The 26882-nt window shown below is 42.0% G+C and overlaps 1 protein-coding gene across 1 annotated transcript in view; it reads left to right on the top strand.

Moving 5' to 3' along the window:
• LOC144817693 (long-chain-fatty-acid--CoA ligase ACSBG2-like) overlaps positions 1-26882 on the top strand; it is a 383515-nt gene that overhangs the window by 160674 nt on the left and 195959 nt on the right. The window contains exons 5-6 of the mRNA XM_078674441.1: positions 10283-10403; positions 24291-24371. Coding sequence (XP_078530567.1) covers positions 10283-10403; positions 24291-24371 — 202 coding nt within the window. The remainder of the gene's footprint in view (positions 1-10282; positions 10404-24290; positions 24372-26882) is intronic.

Below are 26882 nucleotides of genomic sequence, written 5' to 3'. Positions count from 1 at the left end.
GGTAAGAGATTAAACAATTGTCACCAGTGAAGTCTATGGAACAACATAAGATTCACACAGTATAAGGATAAACAATAATCCAATGTAGAGTCAAGAAAAGGTCCTCTTCAGATAGCGTTATTTTTGTTATTCTTCTTTATTCAAAGTTCATAAAAAACAGGTTTTTTCCAGCATACAAAACGCCAACACGTGTTTCGTCTCCCACAGAGACTTCATCAAGGCTGGAATAGTTAAATAATACATATGTATTAAAATCAAAAACATCAACAAATATTATATACAAACATTACAAACACATTATGTACATATCATACAAGAAAAAAAGAAATATTATTTGATAACATGTCAATATACATATGATATCAACCTATACCATGTATAAAAACAGTACATATATATACAACATCCATATTTCGGGGGATATCATTTAATAAAAATACGTACGCCTAACAAAGAAAAAAGAAACATAAGGCATTAATAAGTCACATATCAATCTAAAGAGTCCTATGCAGTGCAACATAACTCGGAGTAACTAGATGATTTACATACATAGAGGTCAAAAACACCCACCATAAATAATATAAGGAAGGTGTTTAATAATCTGTTCATGAAGTGAGGACACAACGTTATGTGTTGAAAGTGAGTTACCTAGAAGGACAAAACATGGGAGTCAATACCACAAATTAGAATAACATACAGAGCTGATATCTTTAGCAAGTTTATATAAGTGGGGAGAGTATCTACAACCGGGAGCCGTTTAAAATTATTAAAAGATAGAATAAACAATTACAAGAGGTTCCAAAGTATGGAATAAAGCAAAATTCCAAGTCAAATGAACCTGAGTATTAGCATGGGCATTGGGTTAGTGTGTACGGATCTGAGACAAATGGAACTACAAGACCACCAATATTAATAGGCAGGCCATTGGTTACAAGATATGTTGCTGAGATAAATGAAACTACAAGACCACCAGTATTTATAAACACCAAATTTCAAACAGGGCAAATGTTGGTCAAAAAATCAACAAGCGAGAAAAAGTAAACAACTGTTTAGCACCCACCTATATATAATCGTCAGTGACCTCAATTCCAGAGCTGGTATTTTGGCTGGGCAAGACCCAGCCAAAATATGGTGGTCCCACCCACAGCGATACGTAAATAGTACAGAGTTGTAATAACAAAGAGAAAGAGAAAATGTATAATGATGAGATGAGCGCCTATGATGACAAGAGACATTGACTGCCTTGATCCATAGCCTAAAAGACAAAACAGGAATATGTATATGCACTCACATAGGATCCTGGGCTGTAACCCGGTCACCGTCGACTCAAAACGCCAGCGGTATAGCCCAAAAGCATCAAAGAAGTAAGAACTGTATGAATCTTCAGTCTTTATACCGAAACCACGTACTGGTCAGAAGTCAAATGTCTGTTAAAAACAGGAAAAGAGACTCCGGAACGCCTCCACCAGAGCAACCCTAGGCGTGACCCCAAGTCCTGGAGGGGATGCGGGCAGACTGGGACCATGATCCATCTGTTGTGGGAATGCCCAGAGGTGCAGGACTACTGGGAGGAGGTACTGAGGGATATAGATTTACACTTTGAAACAGAGGTTCCGCGCTTCCCGGCGTACACGATTCTAGGTCTGCCTAACAAATTGACATTTCCACTCAAATCCATCCGTGGGAAGCAGATGGGGCTAGCAATGGGCGCAGCGACGCAACACATCCTCTCACTGTGGGGCAACTCGCGCAAACCCTCCCACATGGGATGGCTCCACAAAATTTGGTTTATAATGGGGATGGAGCGCATACAGGCCTCTCTCACACAAACCACGGACACTTTCCGGGAGATTTGGGCGCCCTTGATTGCACTACTCACCACTGAATTCCACGAGCTGACATGCCCCAAATATCTTAAAGTTCTCAGGCTAGTTGATGAGTTCCACAAACCTCAAGAAGCACAAGGGCAGACGAAAAAACGACGACAGACCAGGTGATTCCCTAATAAGGCCTAGGCAGAACACACCGGGGAGTGGGGGTGGGGGGATGGGGGACGGGACTAGGTATACTGTTGTTGAGTTGAGAGGGGTTACGGGTGGGAGGCTGGGGAAAGGAGCTTGTTGGTGTTTCTTGTTGCTTGAAAATGGCTTCCACTGCATACATGGACACATGGCCCGAGGCCTTATGATTTTAGAGCCCCATTCCGGGAGCCCTGGGTGGGGCATACAAGGTTTGGAAGATTGCATTTGTCCTATCACCGTAATGTACTATGTTGTTGCCAATAAAAACATATTTGATCAAAAACAGGAAAAGCAAAACCATTTCAACAAGAAAATGGCAAGTATAATAGGCACGGGTGGGTTGTTGTCACTTACAAAAGAAGAAGAACCCCACCGGATATAAAAACGATATAATTTTACGCCCTGTCTCATACCTTTTAGGGATTCATCTTGAGTATAGTAGCGGCAGAGTGTATTGCACCATGACTGCACAGGATGAATGATCGGTGCAAGGATTTTTTGTCAGAGAAAAAAAAGGAGGGACATATCTATATATACTATTCCAACTCATTTACAGACATGTGCCACACGGAGTGGAACAATTCAACAGTAATTCCCGCCTGGTCAAGGTGGTCATACTTTGCCCAAAGGCAGCACTTAATATGTGCTCTTGTAGTCATGACCAGATTATATTAGACCGCTAAATCACGAGTGCAAACACAAAAATTAACCCTGTTTCCTCATTAATAATTTGGAAGGAAGGCAATGTCACCCAAATGCGTTTAAAAAAGCAAATAGTACCCCTAGGGGATCATGCACATCTCATCAGGTTTGTACTCTGTATACACACACAAGTCTGCAGTTAAATATTGTCACCCAGACATTATAACGATAGAGTAACCAGAGGGGAAGCCCATAATTATTAATGCTGCCCGCAAACCACACAACGTCTCAAGCGGTTGCCAGCCCCACAGATTAAGAGGCGAACATGCCCGCAAGAATCCAGCCACGTGAACCGATGCCCCAGCTCGCCTTACCTCTATTGCAAGCAAAAGCGTCCCTGCGTCTCCCTCTGATGAAGCCAACAGTACTCCTGCGGCTCAATCTAAATACTACTATCTTTATCAAGACATCAATTTTATTGTCTCTAAATCTTGTTCTCCAAATTATTAAATCGTTATTCCTTCGATATTAATCTTTGTGCCGCAAGGTATACGATAGAGAAAACAGGTTAAGCAATTCTCCTTTTCAAATACCTTGATCCAGTTTGCGTATCTCCATAAGCTATAGTTCTCAGCAGAATGGTTGTTTTAAAACTTTTAATCGCTCTGTTGACAGTGTATCTTTACCGTCTTTGAGCTTAACATGGAATTCCACTCGCTACAAAGTACGGTTCCCACTTTTGATATTCTTTGTTCTTATCTTTGCATTCTGCGCGGGCCTGATATATTGCTCCATCTACAAATGAGCAAACTAAAATCCGGACGGCGTGTGCTCTTCGGATGTCTATTTTGCGGTATAGGCGTTGAACGCCAATACCGCAAAACAGACATCCGTAGAACACACGCTGTTCCCATGAATTTTCCTCAGGACCATACCATTTCCAGCTTAGCAGATAATATAAAACACCATCCACTCTTTTTAAGTCCAAAATTTTGGCTCCCTCATATTCCCACTGACCATTGATTTTTAGTGGAGGAGGGGATGGACCCGCCCTAGTATCAGCGGCATATGGTTGAAGAAGAGAAACATGGAACACAGGATGGAATAAATAGTCATCGGGCAAGGATAATTCTACTGTAACAGGGTTGATAATTTTCTTAATTGGGAATAGTCCTATATAACGGGGCTCCAATTTTCGAGAACCCTCAAATCGTAAATGTTCAAGATCCTATCTCCCACTGAATACTGAGGAGAAGGCCTCCTGTGTTTATCTGCCTGTCTTTTGACTTGTTGTTGATATTGTAAGAGATGAGTACGCACTTGGTCTTGAATCTTATGAAGTGTTGAATGATGAACAGAGACAGCCGGGACAGAATAGTTAAGATCTGTTTGAGGGATAGGTAGCATACGAGGGTGATAACCGAGTAAACAATAAAAGGGGGACTCTCCTGTTGCTGAATTGATTAAATTGTTATATACAAATTCAACTAATGTCAAAGCCTTATCCCATTCAGAGGACCACATAGAAGAGAAACTACGTAAGAGTTGCTACATAGTTTGATTGAGATGTTCCGTCTGTCCGCCCGTCTGTGGATGGTAAGCGGAGGATAGACGAACGTCTATGTTCATGGAGGAACAGAAACTGCGCCAGAACCTGGAAATAAATTGGGGGTCTCGGTCAGAAACAAGAGCAGTTGGTAAACCATGCAACCTAATTATATGTTGAACAAAAAGGTCCATGAGATCTTTGGCGGAAGGCATCTTTTTTTAGTGGGACAAAATGGGCATCTTGGTTAAATAATCTATTACTACCCATATAATGTGGTAACCATTGGAAACAGGAAGGTCTGTGACAAAATCCATGCTTAAAGTATGCCAAGGGGCAGGTGGAATGGGCATTGGTCTAAGGTAACCAGCAGGAGCAAGGTGAGGGGTTTTTGATTGCACACATGTTGGACACGCTTGAGCGTATTTTTTAACATCATCTATAAGAGTTAGCCACCAAAACTGTCTTTCAACCAAATCTATGTTCTTTATGATACCAGGATGTCCAGCAAAAACTGAGTCATGTGTCCAGGCCAAAACTGACTGTTGTAGTTCCATAGTCGGTACAAAAAGGCGATCCTTATGATACCAAAAATCCCCTTTCTTTACCAACTCAGGCATTATCTGGGTTCCGCTTGTGCTTTTTGTAAGTGTGTAAAAAACTCTTATGGAACACACAGAGCAATCATCTTACCTACAGGAATAATGGGTTGTATTTGTTCTTTGTCTAACTCAGAATTTTGATAACTCCGACGGGATAAGGTGTCAGCTTTTTGCTGTTCTTTTCCTGGTTTATAGGTTATAACAAAATCAAATTCGTTAAAGAACAGAAGTCAACGGAGTTGTCGTGGTGTCAAAGCCTTGACACTCTGGTAGAATTGTAAATTGAGATGGTCTGAGTAAATTGCTACCGTGTGACGAGCACCCAACAAATAGTGGCGCCATTCCTTAAAGGCCAATTTTATGGCAAGCAGTTCACGTTCTGCCACTGTATAATTTTGTTCAGCTGGCAAAAGTTTTTTTTAAAAATATGCTACTGGGTGAAGATGACCAGAACCAGGATCTCTTTGGGACAAAATGCCACCCACTGCTAGTTGAGAAGCATCAGCCTAAACATAAAAGGGCTGTGTGGGGTCAGGAGGCTGTAAAATGGGTGCTTCAGTAAAAGCCCTCTTTAGGTGTTGGAAAGCTTTTTCAGCTTCTGTTGACCAATTAAAACGAACTCCCTTCTTTAGTAAATGAGTGATAGGGGCCACTACCGAAGAAAAAATAGGGATGAAACGTCGATAGATATTGGCAAACCCCAGGAACTTCTGGACATCTTTAACAGAACTTGGAGCATCCCAACCTAAAATTGCCTGCACTTTGGATTGATCCATAGCTATGCTGTGAGGTGACAAAACATAACCCAGAAACTCTACAGTGGAAGCATGAAAAACACATTTTTGAATTTGACAAATAACTGATGTTCCCGTAGACGTTGCAGAACTGCCCTAACATGACCGATGTGTTCATCAGTGGAAATTGAGTAAATCAGAATGTCATCGATATAGCAAATAACGTAAACATCTAGGAATTCCTGTAACACCTCATTTATAAAAAATTGAAATGCTGCTGGAGCGTTACAAAGCCCAAAGGGCATCACAGTATATTCAAAAAGCCCAAATTTAGTTTGGAAGGCTGTCTTCCACTCATCACCTTCCTTTACCCGGATGAGATGATAAGCACCTCTCAGGTCCAATTTGGTAGAGATAATAGAATCTCGAACTTGATCCAGTAGAATGGGTATGAGTGGAAGAGGATACCTATTTTTAATTGTGACTTTGTTTATAGTGCTGTAATCTATGCACACAAGCAATTCGTTGTTTTTCCTAGGAACGAAGAACAGTGGAGAGCTTACAGGGGAGGTAGAATGACAGATGAACCCCTTTAGGAGTAGATCATTTAGATATTCTCTAAGATAACGAGTTTCTGGATCAGATAGAGCGTGGACTCTGCTACAAGGCAGGGTTGCTCCTGGAATAAGATCTATCCGGCAGTCATATGACCGATGTGGGGGAAGTTCCATAGTTTGTATTTCAGAAAACACATCTTGGAAATCATCATAGACATGTGGTATTTTGGAAACTTGTATCTCAGACGTAGCACAAACCGAAGCGCAATGCAAGGGAGCTATGGGTTGTTTTTGTTGTGAATAACAAGATTGAGAACAAAAAGATTAGTCAAGTGTGATGGTTCTTCTTACCCAATCAATTTTGGAATTGTGTGTCTGGAGCCATGGTATTCCTAAAAGAGCTCCGAATACTGGTGTGTCGATTAAATCGAATTGAATTTGTTTGGTATGCCCATCAGCACAAATCATGATTTAAGGTTATGTCTGATATTGAATTAAGCCTGAGGTTAACTCAGAACCATCTACGGCTCGAACTGGCTCAGGGACAGACTTTTTCAAGGTAGGTATGTTAAGGTTTTTAGCTAGTCCTAAATCCAAATAATTTCCTGTAGCTCCTGAATCAAGAAGGATTGGTATTACTTTTCTTGATTGTGCCGTTAACAACAGTGTGATAATAAGGGTTAAATGTCAAGGAACAATGAAAACAGTGTTAGCCAGATGGTAAGAAGAGACTCTTGACTTTCTAGCGCATGATAAGGAGGTCTCAAACCTTAACGGGCTGATTCGTTTTCCGACTGATTTCCAGTAGTGGTATAAGATGAATCATTACAACCCACAACCTTTTTGGATGTGGTTGGCTTAACGGTACAGTCCCGGGCAAAATGCCCTGGCTTTCCGCAATATGGACACGTTTTTAATCTAGGCATACGATTTTTTTCGTCTTTAGACAATGGTCCTCTGATTCCACCAATTTGCATCGGCTCCCACAATCTGAACAAGAATGGTTGTTATCTTTTTTCTCTTGTTTAAATACTAATAATCTTGGGATGTCATTCTGTGGCTTTCCCCCTTTCATTCTCCTAAACGGTGGTCTAAACGAACCACTAAGTCTATAAACTCTTTAAGTTCATCCTTTATCCCCCGATAGAACAATGACGTTCTTTTTTCATCAGGCCATTCAGTTTCCGCAATGAGGCGATTAAAGGAAGTTATATATGTTAAAAGATCTTTTGTTCCTTCATGTAAGTTTAAGAGTTCGTTATCACTCGCCTGAATAAATTGATGCCTAGCAAACAATTTGCGCATTTCTACCTTAAAACGTGGGAAATCGGATCATCCCTTTCAACAAAAGGAATGGACCAATTAGCAGCGACTCATCCCAAATAAGATAAAACAAATGCCATCTTAGCCTCTTCATTAGGAAAAGCAGCTGGGCGACACAACAAATGTAATTGACACTGATTTAAGAATATGTCATACTTTGTATGATCCCCAAAAATTGCTCCGGGGGCGCTAGAGGAACTGGTGTTGGAGTGGTAACTGAAACAATGATAGGTTGGGTCGTGGGGTTCTCCGCATGTGCTGTGTTCAAGGTAAAACAAGGAGGTTGTATCAAGACTTTAGGTCGTGGTGTAGGTTCCCAAGGGTTTTCACGTGGCTTATATCTTTGTAGATCGTTTTTGAGAAGAGTGTTTTCTTGTTTCAAGCTCACTACCTCCTGTCGCAATTCCTGAAGTAATCTCACTACATCCTGCATAGAGAGGGATTCTTCCTCTAAAGGGGAATTTCCTGTAGGGGACTCCATCGCCCAGGCCGGCGTTAAATGTTGTGTCTTGACTTTCTGTTGTGGTCGAACCACTCACCTGAAATCCAGGTAGTTGGCAGGGGTGATGATGAGTAGATCCCTAACCCGTCCTGACCATGTCCCAGACTCACTGGCTGTAACAGTGTTTCTGGCAAATAATCTAAAAGGGTTTGGGACAACGAACAACACAAAAGATGAAGAAGACACTGCAACTTCACTTCTGGACCAGCCGGGTTCTTTTGCGTTAAGTTGCTTTGTGCCACAAATGGTTACTGTCATTCTGTTGTAAGAAAAAGGAGTAGTCTTTACTATGGATTTTATACCTTATCTTTACAATCAAACGTCCTTCCGTAAGCTGGATAGAAACGAAGTCAAGCAGGAAAAGAATGTACTTGCGGCGATAGGGCGTTGCAGAGCGTGTGTCAGAGTCAGCTGGAAGACACGCTTTCTCGGCTGGTTGCTAGGAAACACTCTCAAGCATTCTCTAAACACGTTGTAGATCAGCACGTGTTGAGAACGCAACGAATAGTGTGCTTTTACACTTGTGGGGGAAACAGTGAATCAAGAAAGGAATAACAACAATTAAGAATAAGTGAGCCAAAATAAGGTTTACATTTTGTTATCAGTATTTCTTGGGAGAACAGCATTTCTTGGAAGGAAAACATGATTAATGTTCTTAGGATGTGTCAAAACACAAATGAAACAATTAGAGAAGGCTGCAGTATGCTGGTTCCTGACACATAGTGGACACATTATGCGGAACTGTAGGCCATCTAAAACACCATACCGTAACCCTCTGTCATTCTATATTCACATGTACCAGGAAATAACTACAGCAGTGGCGACCCTGAAGGGGTGTAAATGGTTAGTCATGTCACCATGGTTCATTTGTCTTTATGTGCAACCTTATGTAGTAGAGCTTCTAACCTCAAGCTGTACCCAAAAAGTGATGCATCTCATGATCTGTATTGAACCCATAGGTGATATCGGGAATTTCTTACCTCCCTCCCCTGGTCCCAGGATGTCTGGGGGCACAATAGGCTATTGTGAAGTTCTGTGTGTGTCTGTTGCAACAGTGACTTTAAAGAGCAAGTGGGGCTGTGCACAGGTGCACCCCCACCCCCATTCGGCTTGGATATCCAGTCTTGACAACTCCTAGTACCTCTGTTGTGTGGCTGTCTGGGAGGAATACACAAATGCCAACTGTCAACTACACCTAGTCATGTGCCCCAGAAAACTGGTTGTAGGGACCAAATGGTTGGGACAAGAAAAAGCTAACATCTAAAGGTGGCATGTTCAGATTTGTGACTTAAAATCTGACTTTTCCATTAGGAGGATTTAAAATTACAATTCCTTAGACACCTAACATGATATTTCTACCTACTCCCAAACAAAAGTGATCACTTTTTAAATGTAATAAAGTAACCCAATGTTAACCTATTGGAAAGGCAGGCCTTGTAGTTGTGAAAAACAAATGTGGGAGTTATTGACTACTTGGACATGAAAAAAATTGTAAGTACATTTTCCACTTTTTAAATACACTACACCTTGCCCTATGGGCAGTTTAGGTCTCGGCAGCAAGGCGTTTATTTTGCCAAGCCGCATTGACAGTTTAAAACTGTGTCGAGTCTGCAATGGTAGGCCTGAGACATGTTTTAAGGGTCACTTAATTGAGTAGCACAATATGTGTTCCAGGCCCACTAGTAGCATTTAATAAACCAGCCCTGGGTATACTTATATATGCCATTCATGTGTAAGCCAGTTTCACCAAGTTTTAGTAAGTGAGCAAAAGCACTTCAGCATTGGTTAGCAGTGGTGCACAAATCCTTATGGCCAACAAAATCAAATTCAGCAAAACAGAAGAGGTAAAGGCAAAACGTTTGGAGGGACTACCACCCAATGGTGTCAGGTCTGGCAAGGTGGAAACGTTTCCATCTTTACACAAGAATTGACCTAGAATCTAATGTATTTGACCTAATGAGTAAACTGAAATAGTGTATTGGTGGCAACACAAGTCGTGGAATGATGGCTAGAGGATGAGCATAAAGCCTCCACCAAACCAGTTGTTCAGGAATTTCAGGTCCCATGAAGCCTCTGCTTTCCGCCATATTTAATAACTGGCCATTCGTAGGTTATCTCCATATAAGGCTAGTGCACACCTGGTGCCAGTACAAAGAGTGGATGTCTTCTGTAAATGATGCACTGTGTTCGACCCAGACCCAGCTTAAGCTTCAGCATCTGATAGACACAGACTCAAGAGGATGCCATTACACACAGTCCTAGGTTCAAACAAGGCAGCGCTGAAACCTTAACTTCATAAGTATCTTAATACTGAGTCTCCCTCTCATTTCACCACTCATTGTTCTTTGCTTGCAGTGGTTTTGCTGTTGGAATTTACACCACAAGCTCGCCGGAAGCCTGTCGGTACGTGGCCAGCAACTCTGAAGCTAACATCCTTGTGGTAGAGAATCACCACCAACTGGAGAAAATCCTGCAGGTGAGCTAGCCACTTGACCTCCTCTTGTTCATTCCTCATCACCAGGAATAATATCCAAGATGCACAGTTTCATTAAGGGGTGATGAGGCATGGGGGCTTGTCATAAAGTGGTGGTGCAAGCTCAAAATTAACCTCTTTGCCAGTAGCACCTACTCTACACCCACACTGATTTTACACTTCTCTTGACTAGGCAAACCACTGTGCCTGTACGGATGTATGACGTTACAACGCAGGCTATTACAACGCCTGCCTTTACAACGCGGTTTTTATATCGCAAACCTTTACAACGCATAGCGCTTAGGGGTGCTGGATAGTGGTAAGTATAATTTTCTATTCCAACTCCAGTCCCCGTGGACACTAGGGAAGGTGTTGGGATAGAAAATTAAACTTATTCCCTATCCTAGAGCGCCCCCCAGCGCAATGCGTTGTAATGGTTTGCGTTGTAATGACCGCGTTGTAATGGTAGTGCCTTGTAATAGTTTCGTTGTAAAGGTTGTTTACCTGCCTGTACACTGGGCTGATTCTGTGCTGATTATAACAAATCAGACAGCAGTCTTATCTTTAAGTGAAAGGCCACATTTAGTTAATCCGCAGAGTATATGTTTGGGTTCATCATGATGCTTGTGCAGGGTCTCTGCTGTTAAGTATTGAGTGCTGTCACAGTGAGGTTCCTTTAAGGTAGTGTAACACCCTCGGTTTTGGAATAAATACCAGTGGATCACACCTTGGTTATGGGTTCCAAAACATAGGTTTGAAGTACTAAAAAGTCAACACTGTAAAGGATATGTTTAACCGCATGCGTGCGGGCGGAACTCCGCTCGCACGCTGAGATTTTTAAAACCGCACTTTACATGACGAGCTGGGCTCATCATGAGCGTGCGAGGAGGCTACCTCATGACGGGCCCAGCTCGTCATGAGCGTGGAAGGGGTGAAGACCTGTGTATTAGGTAAATACAGGTTCCTCTGGTAAAGCTGCTTTTTAATACCAGTGATGGAGCTGGCATACATCTTTGTGCTCTACAAGCAACAAGAGAATCAAAAATTACTTCAAAAGACAACATCAAACAACTCTCTTCTTACATAGCTCAGGAGAGGATACCCATGACATACTTGGCCACTTGGCGAGAATTATCTATGCATATGCCTTGAGAAAAGTGTTGTATAATGTAACATACTAAGGGCCAAATTTATCATCTCTTGACGCAGCACAACGCAGCAAGACAACGTGCTGTGCTGCATCAAATGGAAAGGGCAGGAATGTGCCATCATTATTAAGAGATGGAGCAGTCCAGCTCACTCACTTTAATAGGGTAGTAAGTGCAGCCTATTGCCAACACATGCACCTTTACGTCATGGTGCAAGGGTGTTTTTTTTTCTTTTCTTTTTTTAAATAGTTTTATGTAGCGTGAATTAGACCTCAGACATAGGGTATCAGAGGGCTTTACATGAGCACCAGTTGCGTTACAGATGGACACATTCATTTTTGTTAGGCACTGGGAGATTGAGGGGCATATTATCAAGGGCGTTACATTATCGCCGATTTTATTGGCAGGAAACTGCCGATAAAGAGGCGATCATGTGCTTGATAATATGCTCTATGAAATCAAATCGAAGCCCATGTTAGATATGAAGACATCTAACATGGGCTTCGATTGGAATTCCATAGAGCATATTATCAAGCACATTATCGCCGCTTTATCGACAGTTTCCTCAGTGATTTGACCAGAATAACAGGATGTTGAGCGTCGTTGCCGAGACTTGAACCCGGTTCTCCAGCTTCGAGGTCGACTGCTCCAGCCATAATGCTACATCCTCTCCCCAGAGTCCTGTTGCAGGCAGGATTGTTTTTGTGCAAGAACGGATATCTCCCTGCAAAAAAATAATCTTTAGAGACACTTTTTAAGTGTGCTGCAGAGTGCAGCACACTTTGAAAGAGGAAACAACGAGGAGATTAAACGATATTTTCCCTTGTTGCGCCTCTATCAGGAAGTTGTACAATGTTGATGCATTCTCGGGTTTGCCAGTCTTAGTACATCTGGTAATGCACCAAAATGCACGGAGTGATGTGTGGAAACACTCACTCCACTCATGGAACACCTTCCCAGGACTGAGTGACGCACGGTGGCCTTGATTGCTTGGTAAATCTGACTTAACCCCTTCGATGCTGATGACGGCCCCCAGCCGTCATGCATCACGGGGCTCGTGTGCTGATGACAGCTGGGGGCCGTCATGAACCCGCCCACTTCGAAAAACGCCGCACAGGCGCAGAATCGCGGCCACGCCCAAGGGGTTAAAGAACGTGTTGCCCTTGTGGCACCATGCGTGACATAAGGGTGACGGCATCCAATGATGAATCTGGGTCTTATTATCCAGTTTGACATGCTCCCTCCTCAGCCTGTCTAGCAGTGCAGTGTGGGCTCTGAAGCAATCTCCTTGTACATGCTGCTCCTCACTTAAACATACAAACACTCTATTGCTCTGTTGAAATGAACTGCAAGACTCCTCAAGTGGTAATAGTCTAAAACAATTATTTCACAATCAACAATTTCCTTTATGTTTATATGTCATTATATATCATTTTGTTTTAATTTTGTAATCATTGTGAATATGTTTCTTTGTTGTGTTGACTTTAACTGTTCTACAAAATGTAGTTCGGTGTTTGTGGCAGCTGCTGACATTAGTGGGGTATAAAAGTTGGATATGACTTTTATGTAGCGAGCAAATGGAGCAAGCCTAATGGATAAACCTGGGAACTGGGGGCGTCCTCTGATGAGAAAAAAACCGAAAAAAGATTGGTGAATGGTGCATTTTAAATGAATTTCGTGAGAAACCAATGTTTATAAAACATGGGGAAGATCTAGTCTTGAAATATTGTAGACTGACCTATTTTTTTACTGCATTCATATGTTCAACAGTAGCTGTAATATGAACATTGCACCGCGTGACAACTTCAGGCCCTTTTAAATGTGTGCTTGCCTAGTGTTGTACACTGCATGCAGCATCGACTTTGAAAGAAAATACAGTAACCAGGCTTCAGGAAGCACCCACAGCTGCTGGCTGCAATCAGTCATACAGAAATATGTGCAGACAGGTCTTAAAGTGGGATGAAAAGCAACAACAATCAACATACACCTAAAATTGCCAGTACTATTGGATTTGTCAATTGTTGTTAGCTGTTTAAGAAAAATAAGTAACTACAATGATTTGTTACAAATAATTAACACCGGAAAATTTTCAATTTTGAAATTGTGAGACTGAATTAAATAGTATTGTGTCCGCGGAAGGAGGTTTGGCCTTCAGGTATGTGCGCCCTTATGTTAGATATCTGTGCCCTTTTTTCTGCCCTCCTGATCTATCTTCACATCTTCAACCTCATCTCTTTCCTCTTCAGCACCCTCTTTTCATGGCTTTAGAACGGTCAGCGGCAAATTACAGAAAGTTGATTTTCTGCCTACCTTCCATCTCCTGCTTCAGATCGAGGTAGGGCAGGCATCCTAGGACAGACAGCACAGAATTAAATACATCGATCAGTTTAGAGATATGATCGTATCTCTAAATAAATAACTCTATTTAATATTTTTTTAGGTAAATGTGCAGGAATTTCAGAGGGGTGCAGCTCCAGAGCCCTAATGGAGAAACCGCCCCTGTAATTGATGTTTTTCTTTGAAATACCCCGGAGCAACATGCTGAATAAATTCCACATTTTGCATCAAAGTGAAAAATAACGATTAATCTATGGCTAGTGAGGGTGCGGATAATTACGATATTTAATTAGATTCCTACTTACCCCAGACTAATTAGGATCCACCCTTGTCTGTTCAGACAGATCACAAAGATTATGCCATGCTCATCTGAATCCCCGTTGCCTCCACAGTGAAACTCCGCATTACTCATTCAACCATTCATTCACTCAGTGTTTGTTTGATCAGCTTATGTGTTTCTATTATAGAGGTATGTTTCCCTCCCCATAACAGCTGACCTTCCATAGTCTATGCATGTATTAGAGCTGGATTGCATTGTTTTGCATCATGTATGTAGAACTTACTTCTCCTATGTGGGGCGCGGAAACACTTGCCCACATGGGGAGTGCACTACACCCCGTAGGATGTGTGGTGGGAAGGGTGTTGTCTTTGTTTTTATCCTATGTGGAAAGTGTTTCCATGTTGTACGTGAGGATCACCAAGGTGCGGTTGTCGTGTTATGGGACGCAGTGCTTAGCAGTGTGATGGATGAAGACGTGTGAGGGATAGTCACGCAGTTTATAATTTTGGTAAGCTGGAAGCTTTGAGCATCGTTGAAGGTCCCTTTTTGGTATGGTTTATGCTCATAGTCCACTTAGCTGGTTACTGCACTGGGTTGTCCATTAGGGGATATTTTGTTTACAATGCATGGTCCTGAGCAGGCATAGGTTAGAGTGAAAGTGCAGAGAGATCTCCAGGGATAGACCTTGTAAGTTTCATCCCAAATCTGATTGGCATTGTGAGATGCCCAGAAGTGGTCGTAGTCTGCAGGTAGCCGGGACCTGCAGTGGTGGACTGTGTGACTTTGCATATTTGTTTGTTTTTAAAACAGGTTTAGAATTGACTCCACTCCACTCATGATCATGGCCACAGATGCACTGCTAGGTAGCCACTTACCCTATATATTGGGCCCATAACCTAGTGTAACCCATTCTGTGCTGGCTGCAGGGAATGCGAGTGGTGGGTGCTGTGGCTCCCTGCGGGGCTTAGCCTGAGGTCATGAGTCCTAGTCCAGGCATTGAGACGAGGCCTCCAGCTGGTAAAACACTGCTGTGAATGCGGTGCAGCGCACCCTTCACAGCCCTGGTCTGCGGTGTCACTTAGATTCCAGGCAATAATGTAACTTACAGCTCTCCAAGTCTCTCATTCTACTCGTCTCTCCTTCTCACCCACCCTGCTCTCTTCTCATCTCCTTTATCCATCTAAAGCTCTCCTCTCTATCATCCTCCTCAGTCTCTCTGTTCCCTCTCTTCTGCCTCTCATTAATCCTCTATTGTTTCCTCCCTTCTCTCTTATTTCTGGTTCCTTTCTTTTCCTTTTCCCTTGCTCACTTTACTCCTCCTTCTCTCTTTTCTCTTTCTCGTGCAACCTTGTTTCCTTCTCCCATTCTCTCACTCTTTCCTGAGTCCTCCACCTTCTTTCCCATCTCTTTCCTTTCATCCCTTCCCTCTCACTTCTTTATTGTTCCTCTCACTGTTTACTCCTTCCTCTGAGAAGTAAACACAGCCAAGCCCTGGTATGCACTGTGTCTGAAAGAAGAAGCAGTACTGGCAGCTGCTGCTGATGCAGAGCAGACTGGGCCCCTCCCAACTCTGTGACCCGGTGCACTGCACCGCCTGCACTGATGGTAGCCATGCCCCATGTTCCATACGGGAACTCAGAACAGTGAGCTACAGGTTTACAAATTGCACTTGTGAAAGCGCAGATCATAGAGTTGCAAATTGAGGATTGGTTTCAGCACAGGGCATTATAGGGTGGGCCACCATACAAAATCAGGTGCACACCCACTGCATCATCAGAACATAAATGTTCCCTTCCTGGATATATATGCAGACATACTCCTGGCAGGAGTAAGTGTCAGTACAGGGAAGGGACTAGTCCACCATCATAATCTTTTGAGTCAACAACAGCAAGACTCCCCCCCGTTGAAAGGCATTTTCCCACGGAGAGAAAAAAGAAATGTAATTCTGCGTATGAAGCTATCTTGTCTAGAACTCCCAGATCTCCTCGGAGACCATCCACCCTACAAGACGAGCCCAAAGCGTGTAAAGTTGGGGTGTTCGGCCATGGTCAACACAACGCATCCACTGACTCTGGAGTCGATAAAGATAAAAACCGTATGCCCCTGCCTCACAGCAGCCCAGCCAACCGACCTCAACCATGGTAGGAGGGATTCTAACAGCAGGTCGGGTCCACAGCGTCTTCAGCTCTGCAGGAGAACCAAAGCAAAGGGCGAAGCACAAGAGGTGAACTCACAACTGTGGGTCCGGCTGGGAGACATGTTCACGAGCAGGGATAACTCAGAAGAGCTGGTGAGCATCATATCTGGGTTGGATAAACATCTAAAGCAGCAAAGGTGCTTGCAGCAGGATACCGAGAACTATGGGTAAAAGAAGTAGTGAAACATGGACATGGGCCTGTAGAGGGAGGGATGGGAAAGCAGGATAAGGGTAAAGCGGCGCGAGGAGGAGAATGTGTACCAGGACCAGAGCCCACCCATGGACAGGAGACACTCATGGGGTCCTGGAATCCTACATTGTTTCGATTCAGACCTGAGCAAAAACTGTAACAGCACTGAGAACCAGCCGCAGTCATCAAAACAAACGCCCAGACTTTCAGAGAAGGCTTCTAACACAACCAGGGGGCCTCTGCAACAACGGTAGGGGCAGCAAATGCATGGTCTGCTCCAAGAGCAAACTGGTTCCCCAAATGAGCTCCGAGTGACGGCCCCCAAACCCAACATGTGTCATGAAAGGAGGATTGGCAGACATTTATATGCACCAATCATGCTTCATAAAGGAAGTACTTATATGCACCAATCATGCTTCATAAAGGAAGTATTCATATGCACCAATCATGCTTCATAAAGGAAGTATTCATATGCACCAATCATGCTTCATAAAGGAAGTATTCATATGCACCAATCATGCTTCATAAAGGAAGTATTCATATGCACCAATCATGCTTCATAAAGGAAGTATTCATATGCACCAATCATGCTTCATAAAGGAAGTATTCATATGCACCAATCATGCTTCATAAAGGAAGTATTCATATTCACCAATCATGCTTCATAATGGAAGTATTCATATGCACCAATCATGCTTCATAAAGGAAGTATTCATATGCACCAATCATGCTTCATAAAGGAAGTATTCATATGCACCAATCATGCTTCATAAAGGAAGTATTCATATGCACCAATCATGCTTCATAAAGGAAGTATTCATATGCACCAATCATGCTTCATAAAGGAAGTATTCATATGCACCAATCATGCTTCATAAAGGAAGTATTCATATGCACCAATCATGCTTCATAAAGGAAGTATTCATATTCACCAATCATGCTTCATAATGGAAGTATTCATATGCACCAATCATGCTTCATAAAGGAAGTATTTATATGCACCAATCAAGCTTCATAAAGGAAGTACTTATATGCACCAATCATGCTTCATAAAGGAAGTATTCATATGCACCAATCATTCTTCATAAAGGAAGTATTCATATGCACCAATCATGCTTCATAAAGGAAGTATTTATATGCACCAATCATGCTTCATAAAGGAAGTATTCATATGCACCAATCATTCTTCATAAAGGAAGTATTCATATGCACCAATCATGCTTCATAAAGGAAGTATTTATATGCACCAAACATGCTTCATAAAGGAGGTATTCATATGCACCAATTATGCTTCATAAAGGAAGTATTCATATGCACCAATCATGCTTCATAAAGGAAGTATTCATATGCACCAATCATGCTTCATAAAGGAAGTACTTATATGCACCAATCATGTTTCATAAAGGAAGTACTTATATGCACCAATCATGCTTCATAAAGGAAGTACATATATGCACCAATCGTGCTTCATAAAGGAAGTATTCATATGCACCAATCATGCTTCATAAAGGAAGTATTTATATGCACCAATCATGCTTCATAAAAGAAGTATTCATATGCACCAATCATGCTTCATAAAGGAAGTATTCATATGCACCAATCATGCTTCATAAAGGAAGTATTCATATGCACCAATCATGCTTCATAAAGGAAGTATTCATATGCACCAATCATGCTTCATAAAGGAAGTATTCATATGCACCATTCATGCTTCATAAAGAAAGTATTCATATGCACCAATCATGCTTCATAGAGGAAGTACTTATATGCACCAATCATGCTTCATAAAGGAAGTATTCATATGCACCAATCATGCTTCATAAAGTAGGTATTTATATGCATCAATCATGCTTCATAAAGGAAGTATTCATATGCACCAATCATGCTTCATAAAGGAAGTACTTATATGCACCAATCATGCTTCATAAAGGAAGTATTCATATGCACCAATCATGCTTCATAAAGTAGGTATTTATATGCATCAATCATGCTTCATAAAGGAAGTATTCATATGCACCAATCATGCTTCATAAAGGAAGTACTTATATGCACCAATCATGCTTCATAAAGGAAGTATTTATATGCACCAATCATGCTTCATAAAGGAAGTATTCATATGCACCAATCATGCTTCATAAAGGAAGTATTCATATGCACCAATCATGCTTCATAAAGGAAGTATTCATATGCACCAATCATGCTTCATAAAGGAAGTATTCATATGCACCAATCATGCTTCATAAAGGAAGTATTCATATGCACCAATCATGCTTCATAAAGGAAGTACTTATATGCACCAATCATGCTTCATAAAGGAAGTATTCATATGCACCAATCATTCTTCATAAAGGAAGTATTCATATGCACCAATCATGCTTCATAAAGGAAGTACTTATATGCACCAATCATGCTTCATAAAGGAAGTATTCATATGCACCAATCATGCTTCATAAAGGAAGTACTTATATGCACCAATCATGCTTCATAAAGGAAGTATTCATATGCACCAATCATGCTTCATAAAGGAAGTATTCATATGCACCAATCATGCTTCATAATGGAAGTTTTCATATGCACCAATCATGCTTCATAATGGAAGTTTTCATATGCACCAATCATGCTTCATAATGGAAGTATTCATATGCACCAATCATGCTTCATAATGGAAGTTTTCATATGCACCAAACATGCTTCATAAAGGAAGTATTCATATGCACCAATCAAGCTTCATAAACGAAGTACTTATATGCACAAATCATGCTTCATAAAGGAAGTATTCATATGCACCAATCATTCTTCATAAAGGAAGTATTCATATGCACCAATCATGCTTCATAAAGGAAGTATTTATATGCACCAAACATGCTTCATAAAGGAAGTATTCATATGCACCAATCATGCTTCATAAAGGAAGTACTTATATGCACCAATCATGCTTCATAAAGGAAGTATTTATATGCACCAATCATGCTTCATAAAGGAAGTATTCATATGCACCAATCATGCTTCATAAAGGAAGTATTCATATGCACCAATCATGCTTCATAAAGGAAGTATTCATATGCACCAATCATGCTTCATAAAGGAAGTTTTCATATGCACCAAACATGCTTCATAAAGGAAGTATTCATATGCACCAATCATGCTTCATAAAGGAAGTACTTATCTGCACCAATCATGCTTCATAAAGGAAGTATTCATATGCACCAATCATGCTTCATAAAGGAAGTATTCATATGCACCAATCATGCTTCATAAAGGAAGTATTTATATGCACCAATCATGCTTCATAAAGGAAGTATTCATATGCACCAATCATGCTTCATAAAGGAAGTACTGTTTGTTAAAAACAAGGGGACCCCATACAGTAGAACCTGGGGTAACGAAATGCTTTTGAAAGAACAATGGTTCTAGGTAGGCCTTAAGAGATCCTTAGTGGGGAATAGAACAGAAAAGCGAGTACTTAATAAGTCGCTAGGGAGCAGAGGTAGTAGGTACAGGTAGGAGTTTTTTATTTTACTCTTTTTTTCTCAAGGATATACATAAATAATTATACTGTATTGCAGGTGCTCAAGTGATTAGTATGGTGCAGGACGTGACATAAGTGATAAAAGTGAACGGACTGTCACACAACAACAACAAGGATAAAAACACAACAATTATGTACAAATAGGGCGAGTGAAATTCCTTGGGTAGGTCGACGGCGTTTCGATCTATATAGCTATATGCTCAGAGCAACCGCGGAAGAGGTACTCGGACCCCCTTCTCCTGCCACGAAGTCCTGCCAGATTAATTTCAGGCGCCCATTCTCTTTTAATGCAAAAGCGACGAACGCGCTAAACGGAACCCCTTTATACTAACTCCGGGTCTGTTCGTTCAACCCTTCAATTCAAGTAGGACCCTCGTCCAAGTAGAAGTGACTGAGCGCTACTTGATTCCCATCTCTGGAAGACCCATTTTTCATTAAGTGCAGTATTCAATTGAGAACAGCGACATTCAATCCGCTGTACTGTCAAACAATCATCCTTGCCTTAAAAAGCTTCGGCAAGTTTCAGGAGGCTCATCTGTCCTGATGATGATCTAAAGCTATATAGATCGAAACGCCGTCGACCTACCCAAGGAATTTCACTCGCCCTATTTGTACATAATTGTTGTGTTTTTATCCTTGTTGTTGTTGTGTGACAGTCCGTTCACTTTTATCACTTATGTCACGTCCTGCACCATACTATTCACTTGAGCACCTGCAATACAGTATAATTATTTATGTATATCCTTGAGAAAAAAGAGTAAAATAAAAAACTCCTACCTGTACCTACTACCTCTGCTCCCTAGCGACTTATTAAGTACTCGCTTTTCTGTTCTATTCCCCACTAAGGATCTCTTAAGGCCTACCTTGAACCATTGTTCTTTCATAAAGGAAGTATTCATATGCACCAATCATGCTTCATAAAGGAAGTATTTATATGCACCAATCATGCTTCATAAAGGAAGTAATCATATGCACCAATCATGCTTCATAAAGGAAGTACTTATATGCACCAATCAGAAAAGATGCTTGTAAGGGCAGAGTTCATTAGGACGGTCCTCAGTTGCGCCCTGCTTGTGATGCCATTGGCTGTAACCTGTCATGCTTCCCTGCTCCCCTGGGGGCTCATTTTGTAACAGGCAATCCACAATGATTTTGTTATGTTGCTCCCCAGTCGAGGAATCAACTTTCCTGGAGATCGGGGGCACCTTGTTTCACTATGAATTACTACTGCCCCCATGACCCAATAAGAACATTAACCCTCTTTTGTTAGAGCTGGCAGTGTGGGGCAGCTGACTAAAGCCATGCAGTGCAGTCCCCTTTTCCTCAGTTCTCAGTGAGGCTGGCTCCCAGCCCATCTAGCACAATCCATGCAGTCCACACTCCATTCTTCAAATGAGTGTGGGATGTTTGTGGTATGTGCATATCTGAATGTTAGTGGATAGGACAGCCTTATCTGAGATGTCACAGTGCCCTCCCAAGATGGAGGCATAACGCAGAAAGCAGCTTGTGAGTCTCGCTGGAAGCCGTCTTCTCTGGCCCCATGCATGTGAATGCGGAGTGTGATAGCTGGCGTTACAATGACCAGCACCCCTCCTGTGGCCAGTCCACCCATTGGTCTGACTGCTGTGCCAGTGTATCCCTGAGTTGTACCCAAAGGCATTCTCCTGATGATGGGTCCCACCCCCCAACCACCAAACCATCCCTGGGCAGGGCTGTTCCAGACATGATATTTCTATGGACCCAACCCTCCATGTTACGCAAGAACTGCTTTTGGCAATTTTTGAACACTCTTTCAACCACTGAAGTTGGCAATCTTAACATCTCAACTGCTCTGGCCTTTAAGACATGATGTGCCTAGCTGCATGCTATTAATGACTGAGCTGTAGTTTAGCCCAATAAGAGGCAGATTTAGCAACTTTTGAGTTCGAATTGTTTTCTTCTCACCTATCACATTATCTTTAAATCCCTTACATAAATAAAACTGTGTAGTGTTAGTTAAGTATCTGTTTCTGAGTTCAAATAAATATTCACCCTCACAGCCCAATAAGAGGAATATCCCTAATATGAGATCTCTGCATTTCAATGAGGTGTGCAGCAATACCTAGGCCCTAACATCATGAAATGATTGGTAAAATTAATTGACCGATACTTCTAAATCTCAGGTCATGGAGGCCTGGCCTAAAGTGCATTCTTCATAAAACAAAATGCATCTTGCTTTCGGACTGCGCCAGAGACAGTGCTTAGAGAAGTAGAGAGCTTTCATTAGAGCTCACCATATATATGAATCTTTTGGCTTGCACAGTAATCAATGTCTAGTGGGATGCAATCCGGGATATGTGTGCATGTGGCCAAATGCAACAGCAGAAAACTGGGAAAAAATATTTTGAGGCAACACAGGGATTTATGGAAGAAACCTCAAGCCCACTTCCCTTACACACAAACAAGACTGTCCATCTGTTGCAAATTCTACCAGGCAGCCAGCAAATGCCCACTTCTTTTCTTTATTATGAAACACATGACTGCGCCTGAAATTTAAATCCTTGGGCATGGTGTACATAGAATGTTAAACACCATACAAAGTAAACTGTCAGCAGATTATATGAGATCACCGGTTGCCCAGGCTTTATCTACCAGAGGAATCTGGTACTTAACGAGAAACTAAGTGTATTGTTAGCTGGTGTGCACCATGCTTGTGTCTAGACTGTTCTGGCGATTTCCAGGGCTTAGTCAGTAATTGCTGCTTGCTGTCGTGTAGCTTTTCTGTCTATTGACCACATAACATTTTAAGCTTATAGGGAACATTGTAGGGTTTAGTGAATTTACAAGAGGAGTTTAGATCAGAGGGGGTGTTCACAACCCTTCGGCACACAAACTCTAAATGTGTTTATACATTACGTTTACCCAATGAAGGTAATTCTTTAATAGAATGTATTAATGTGTTAAGAATGGACTTTGTAGTTACAGTAATGGAAGTCCTTGATAGGATACAGAATAAATTTTTCCGTAATTTAGTCTGTCTTCCTCCTTCAACGCCAGCTTTACCGCTCATGATGGATATGGGCTTTTATTCTATTAGTCATCAAGCCCAATATAGGATGGTGGCGTTATGGAGACGCATATGGTCTACCCCGGAACTTGCTATGTTTGCTCAGGAGATACAGGATGTAAGAATGCAACAAGGGGCAGGGAAAATACCGTGGTTTATGCTCATTAAGAACACTCTTACTAGTATGGGCCTTCCATTACTTTGGTCAGAACCGGGTTCCCACACTTTCCCTACAAAGAAAGATTTTAAACTTCTCTTCTGGTCCATGGTTAAAGAAGAACACGTTGTGCTTTTGGCGAAACCCAATCTGACAGGCTTATTTTTGAATCATAAAATAGTTCCACACACAGAGACCTATTGGGATATTATCCCAAAAAGTTTAGATAGGAAACTATACCATCAGTTTCGCATAGGTACTTTGCCTTTAAGGGACTTCACCAGAGGATGGCAGAAGACGGAGTCCACACTTTGTCCCTGTTGTTCTGCCAGCAAGGAATCCATGGGTCATTTTCTATTTGTATGTACTGCTTATCATGATCCAAGACTAAAGTGGCTGAAGCCAATATGTAACAGACTAAACACCAGGGCGAGCAGAGAAGCACTAATCATCATGAGATTTAATACAGCCGAATGGTTATCCATAGGGCTGGCAAAATTCCTTGGGTGGGCCTGGTTAATAAGATCTAGGTATGTTCGTAGTACTTCAAGCTGAAAAACTGTATACTGTTTGCTAGTGCCTATCTATGATCTATGATATTGGGGCAGTATCATTATTATTACTGTATTATTGACTTTGCTTTTTATCTGTATTAACATTCTTATAGACGTCTTTATATGTATATTTAATTAAGCTTTTATATTCATAGTTGTTTTCTTCTGTAAACATTATTTGTCTTTTTATCTGTTATGTTTGTATTATTATTATGTATGTCTTTTATGAAGTAATTTCGAAATAAAGACGATAAAAACTGAAACTGGAAGTAAAATTGGTTTCTTTCATTCTCAGTTCACAGCTTTTTCATTCTGTTAAGTATGCTGAATAATACCTTAGTTTATTTTTAGCATTATCAAAGGGATTATCTTTCACTACAGAACAGTTTCTTATTGTTTTACCATCAGGTGCTTGATTGATGTGTTACTGTTTGCTTTTCTGTCTATTTAAGATCCAGGACCAGCTGCCCCATGTCAAAGCTATTGTACAATACCATGATGAGCTGATGGAGAAGAGGCCCAACCTCTACACGGTAAGGCAAAACCATAGGCTTTATTTCTTTCTCCATCCACACTACCTCCCACACAGAGCAGAGTATGAGGTGGTCCTTCCTTAAAGAGTGCAGCACTGCTCTTGAGTACACATATGCATCATATAGTAACCAGCATCACTTTGGGACAGCATTCTATTGCCCCTGTGGTCTTTCTGACACCTCACCTGCTTATCCCACCCTTACTACAAGCAGATCTTATCCAAGTTCCTCACATAGAAGAGACTTGTGGTGATTGTCAATGTGTTCTCTTTTAAGAACCCACTACCGCATGGAGTGCCACATGTGAAAATATACTGGGTACAGTCGGATGTATGACGTTATAACGCATACTTTTACTCCGCAGACCATTACAACGCGACTTTTACTCCGCATACCGTTACAACGCATAGCGCCTTGGGGCGCTGGATAGTGGTAAGTATAATTTACTATTTTAACTCCAGTCCCCGTGGACCCTAGGGAAGGTGTTGGATAGTAAATTATACTTATCCCCTATCCTAGAGCGCCCCCCAGCGCAATGCGTTGTAATGGTATGCGGAGTAATGGTCGCGTTGTAATGGGTCTGCGGAGTAAAAGATCCGTTGTAACGGGTGTATACCGGTACAGTCACCTAGCTGTTAACATTTACATAAGTCACAAGAAGGGCAAATTAATAAAATATAGCCCTCCTAAAAGCATCTTAAATCTGCAATGAACACCTAAAAATTAAATATTTACAAGTTAGCATAAATGTGTATTTATGTACAGAACATATGGAGCTCTGTAAAATGGATGAGTATACGCTTCTGACCTCAAACAGAAGCATTGAAAGGCATATGATGCCAGAGAATAACCATCGAGCTGTGGAAAAGTAAATTTTGCCATGTTCTGTGTCCCTACGCCCCATCCATCATATGTTATGTATGCATGACCAATATGCATATGTTATTCCCTATGCCCGATTAATGACGCAATTACAGTTGTGTCCACCTCTAATATGTTAGTTTCCAGTCCTCGTGAATACTACGAATATCAGGCCTATGTAAAATAATGTTGCCACGTTTCTCAGTGTGCACGTTATTCCATTATAAAGTCCCCGTTTCTAGGCCTCAAAAGGGCCCGGACCACAGATTCAGCTCCTGTCTCCTGAAAGCCTCGCTGAGGAGCGATACAGCCCCCACCTGTATCCTCGACCTTTCACTTACTTCCCCCCTTGCAGTGCCCAGTGCACCCCGGCTCTGCCTCTAAGTCTGCCAAAAGTATGTTATAGTTCCAGCTATCAGTTCAGTCCTCCTCCTTTGCATTCCTAAGCTACTGAACTGCATCAATAGTTTCCGTCGTTGTCTAGCCTTCTCGGCTCCACGTTAGAGAAATACTGTATTTAATGGTCATTTAGTATTCTTCTTCACGCACTACATGTAGAATAATGCATGGTCCAGTCTTAGAATCAAGTTAGCCTCTCCCCTCATGACTTCTAGTTTATATCAACATGTTCCCTAAACATTAGATACCAGATAGGGTTTAGGTACATGTCGCTCCGACCCTCCAGACTCTAGTCTCTGCTCCTAGCACAGAGTTCGTAGCCCCCAGCTTCTCCTAGTAACACGTCATTGCCAATTTTCGCGCACCATTAGGTTAGAGGTCCCGGCTCCTTAGGTAGCCCCCTCCTATGTGTCCGCCCATTCATGACATATTCTGTTACGTTTTACTTCACATGTCTAAGTAAACTCCCAGTTACACCTCTTTTTACTGTTATCTCTCGCGACTGCTACACGTCATGCCTTCTGCTCCACCCACTGCTACGCCTACTGCAATGTAATGCTATGTGTTTGCGCTATGTATATAAATGAATGTCTTGTTATTGAATGTTAGCGCGCTCATCCCAGACCAAGCCCCGGCAGCTGCCGGGCCTCTTTTCCCCTGTCATCCTGTTCCTATGCAGGTTGTCCTGATCCTGTCCTTATGCTGTAATAAACCTGCAGAAACTCCTACTACCTCGAATCTTGACTCTTATTTATTGAGCTATCTGTTATTCATTCATTCATCCAAAAATAGGGTATTATTTATTTATTTACCACATAATGGCGCCCGAACAGGGACTTGCCCTTTCCCCACGCGTCGGTGAAGCCACGCCGACCCCCTGACCCTCTGCAGTCGTGACGGAACCATACCGTGCACCTGGCAGATATTTCTGCTTCAAGTATCCCTCAGGCCCACGGAGGAGACGGAGGAGGCGGTCCAGCATCCGAACGAGACGGTGGAGGAACGCGGCGAGTCCCGACCAGAGCCCAAGCCGAGAGTCCAAGGTCCGAGGTATCCGGAGGTCCACCCGTAACTGAAGTCCGAAGTCCGAAGTTCGTCGTCGTAGTCCAGTCCCGTCCGAGGCCTTCCGTTCCGTGCTGCCCGGTGAGTACCATTGCTGGGGTAGTGTCTAGACAGGGTCAGTCTAAATTGACTCTGGTCCGTGGGTTGGTGGTACCCAAGCTCACAAACGAAGTGTTCACCTAGGTGGAT

The sequence above is a fragment of the Lissotriton helveticus genome, chromosome 2_1 (assembly GCF_964261635.1).
Source record: "Lissotriton helveticus chromosome 2_1, aLisHel1.1, whole genome shotgun sequence".
Classification (NCBI taxonomy): Eukaryota; Metazoa; Chordata; class Amphibia; order Caudata; family Salamandridae; genus Lissotriton; species Lissotriton helveticus.
The sequence above is the reverse complement of the archived record's forward strand: the minus strand, read 5'-3'. Positions and strand labels throughout refer to the sequence as shown.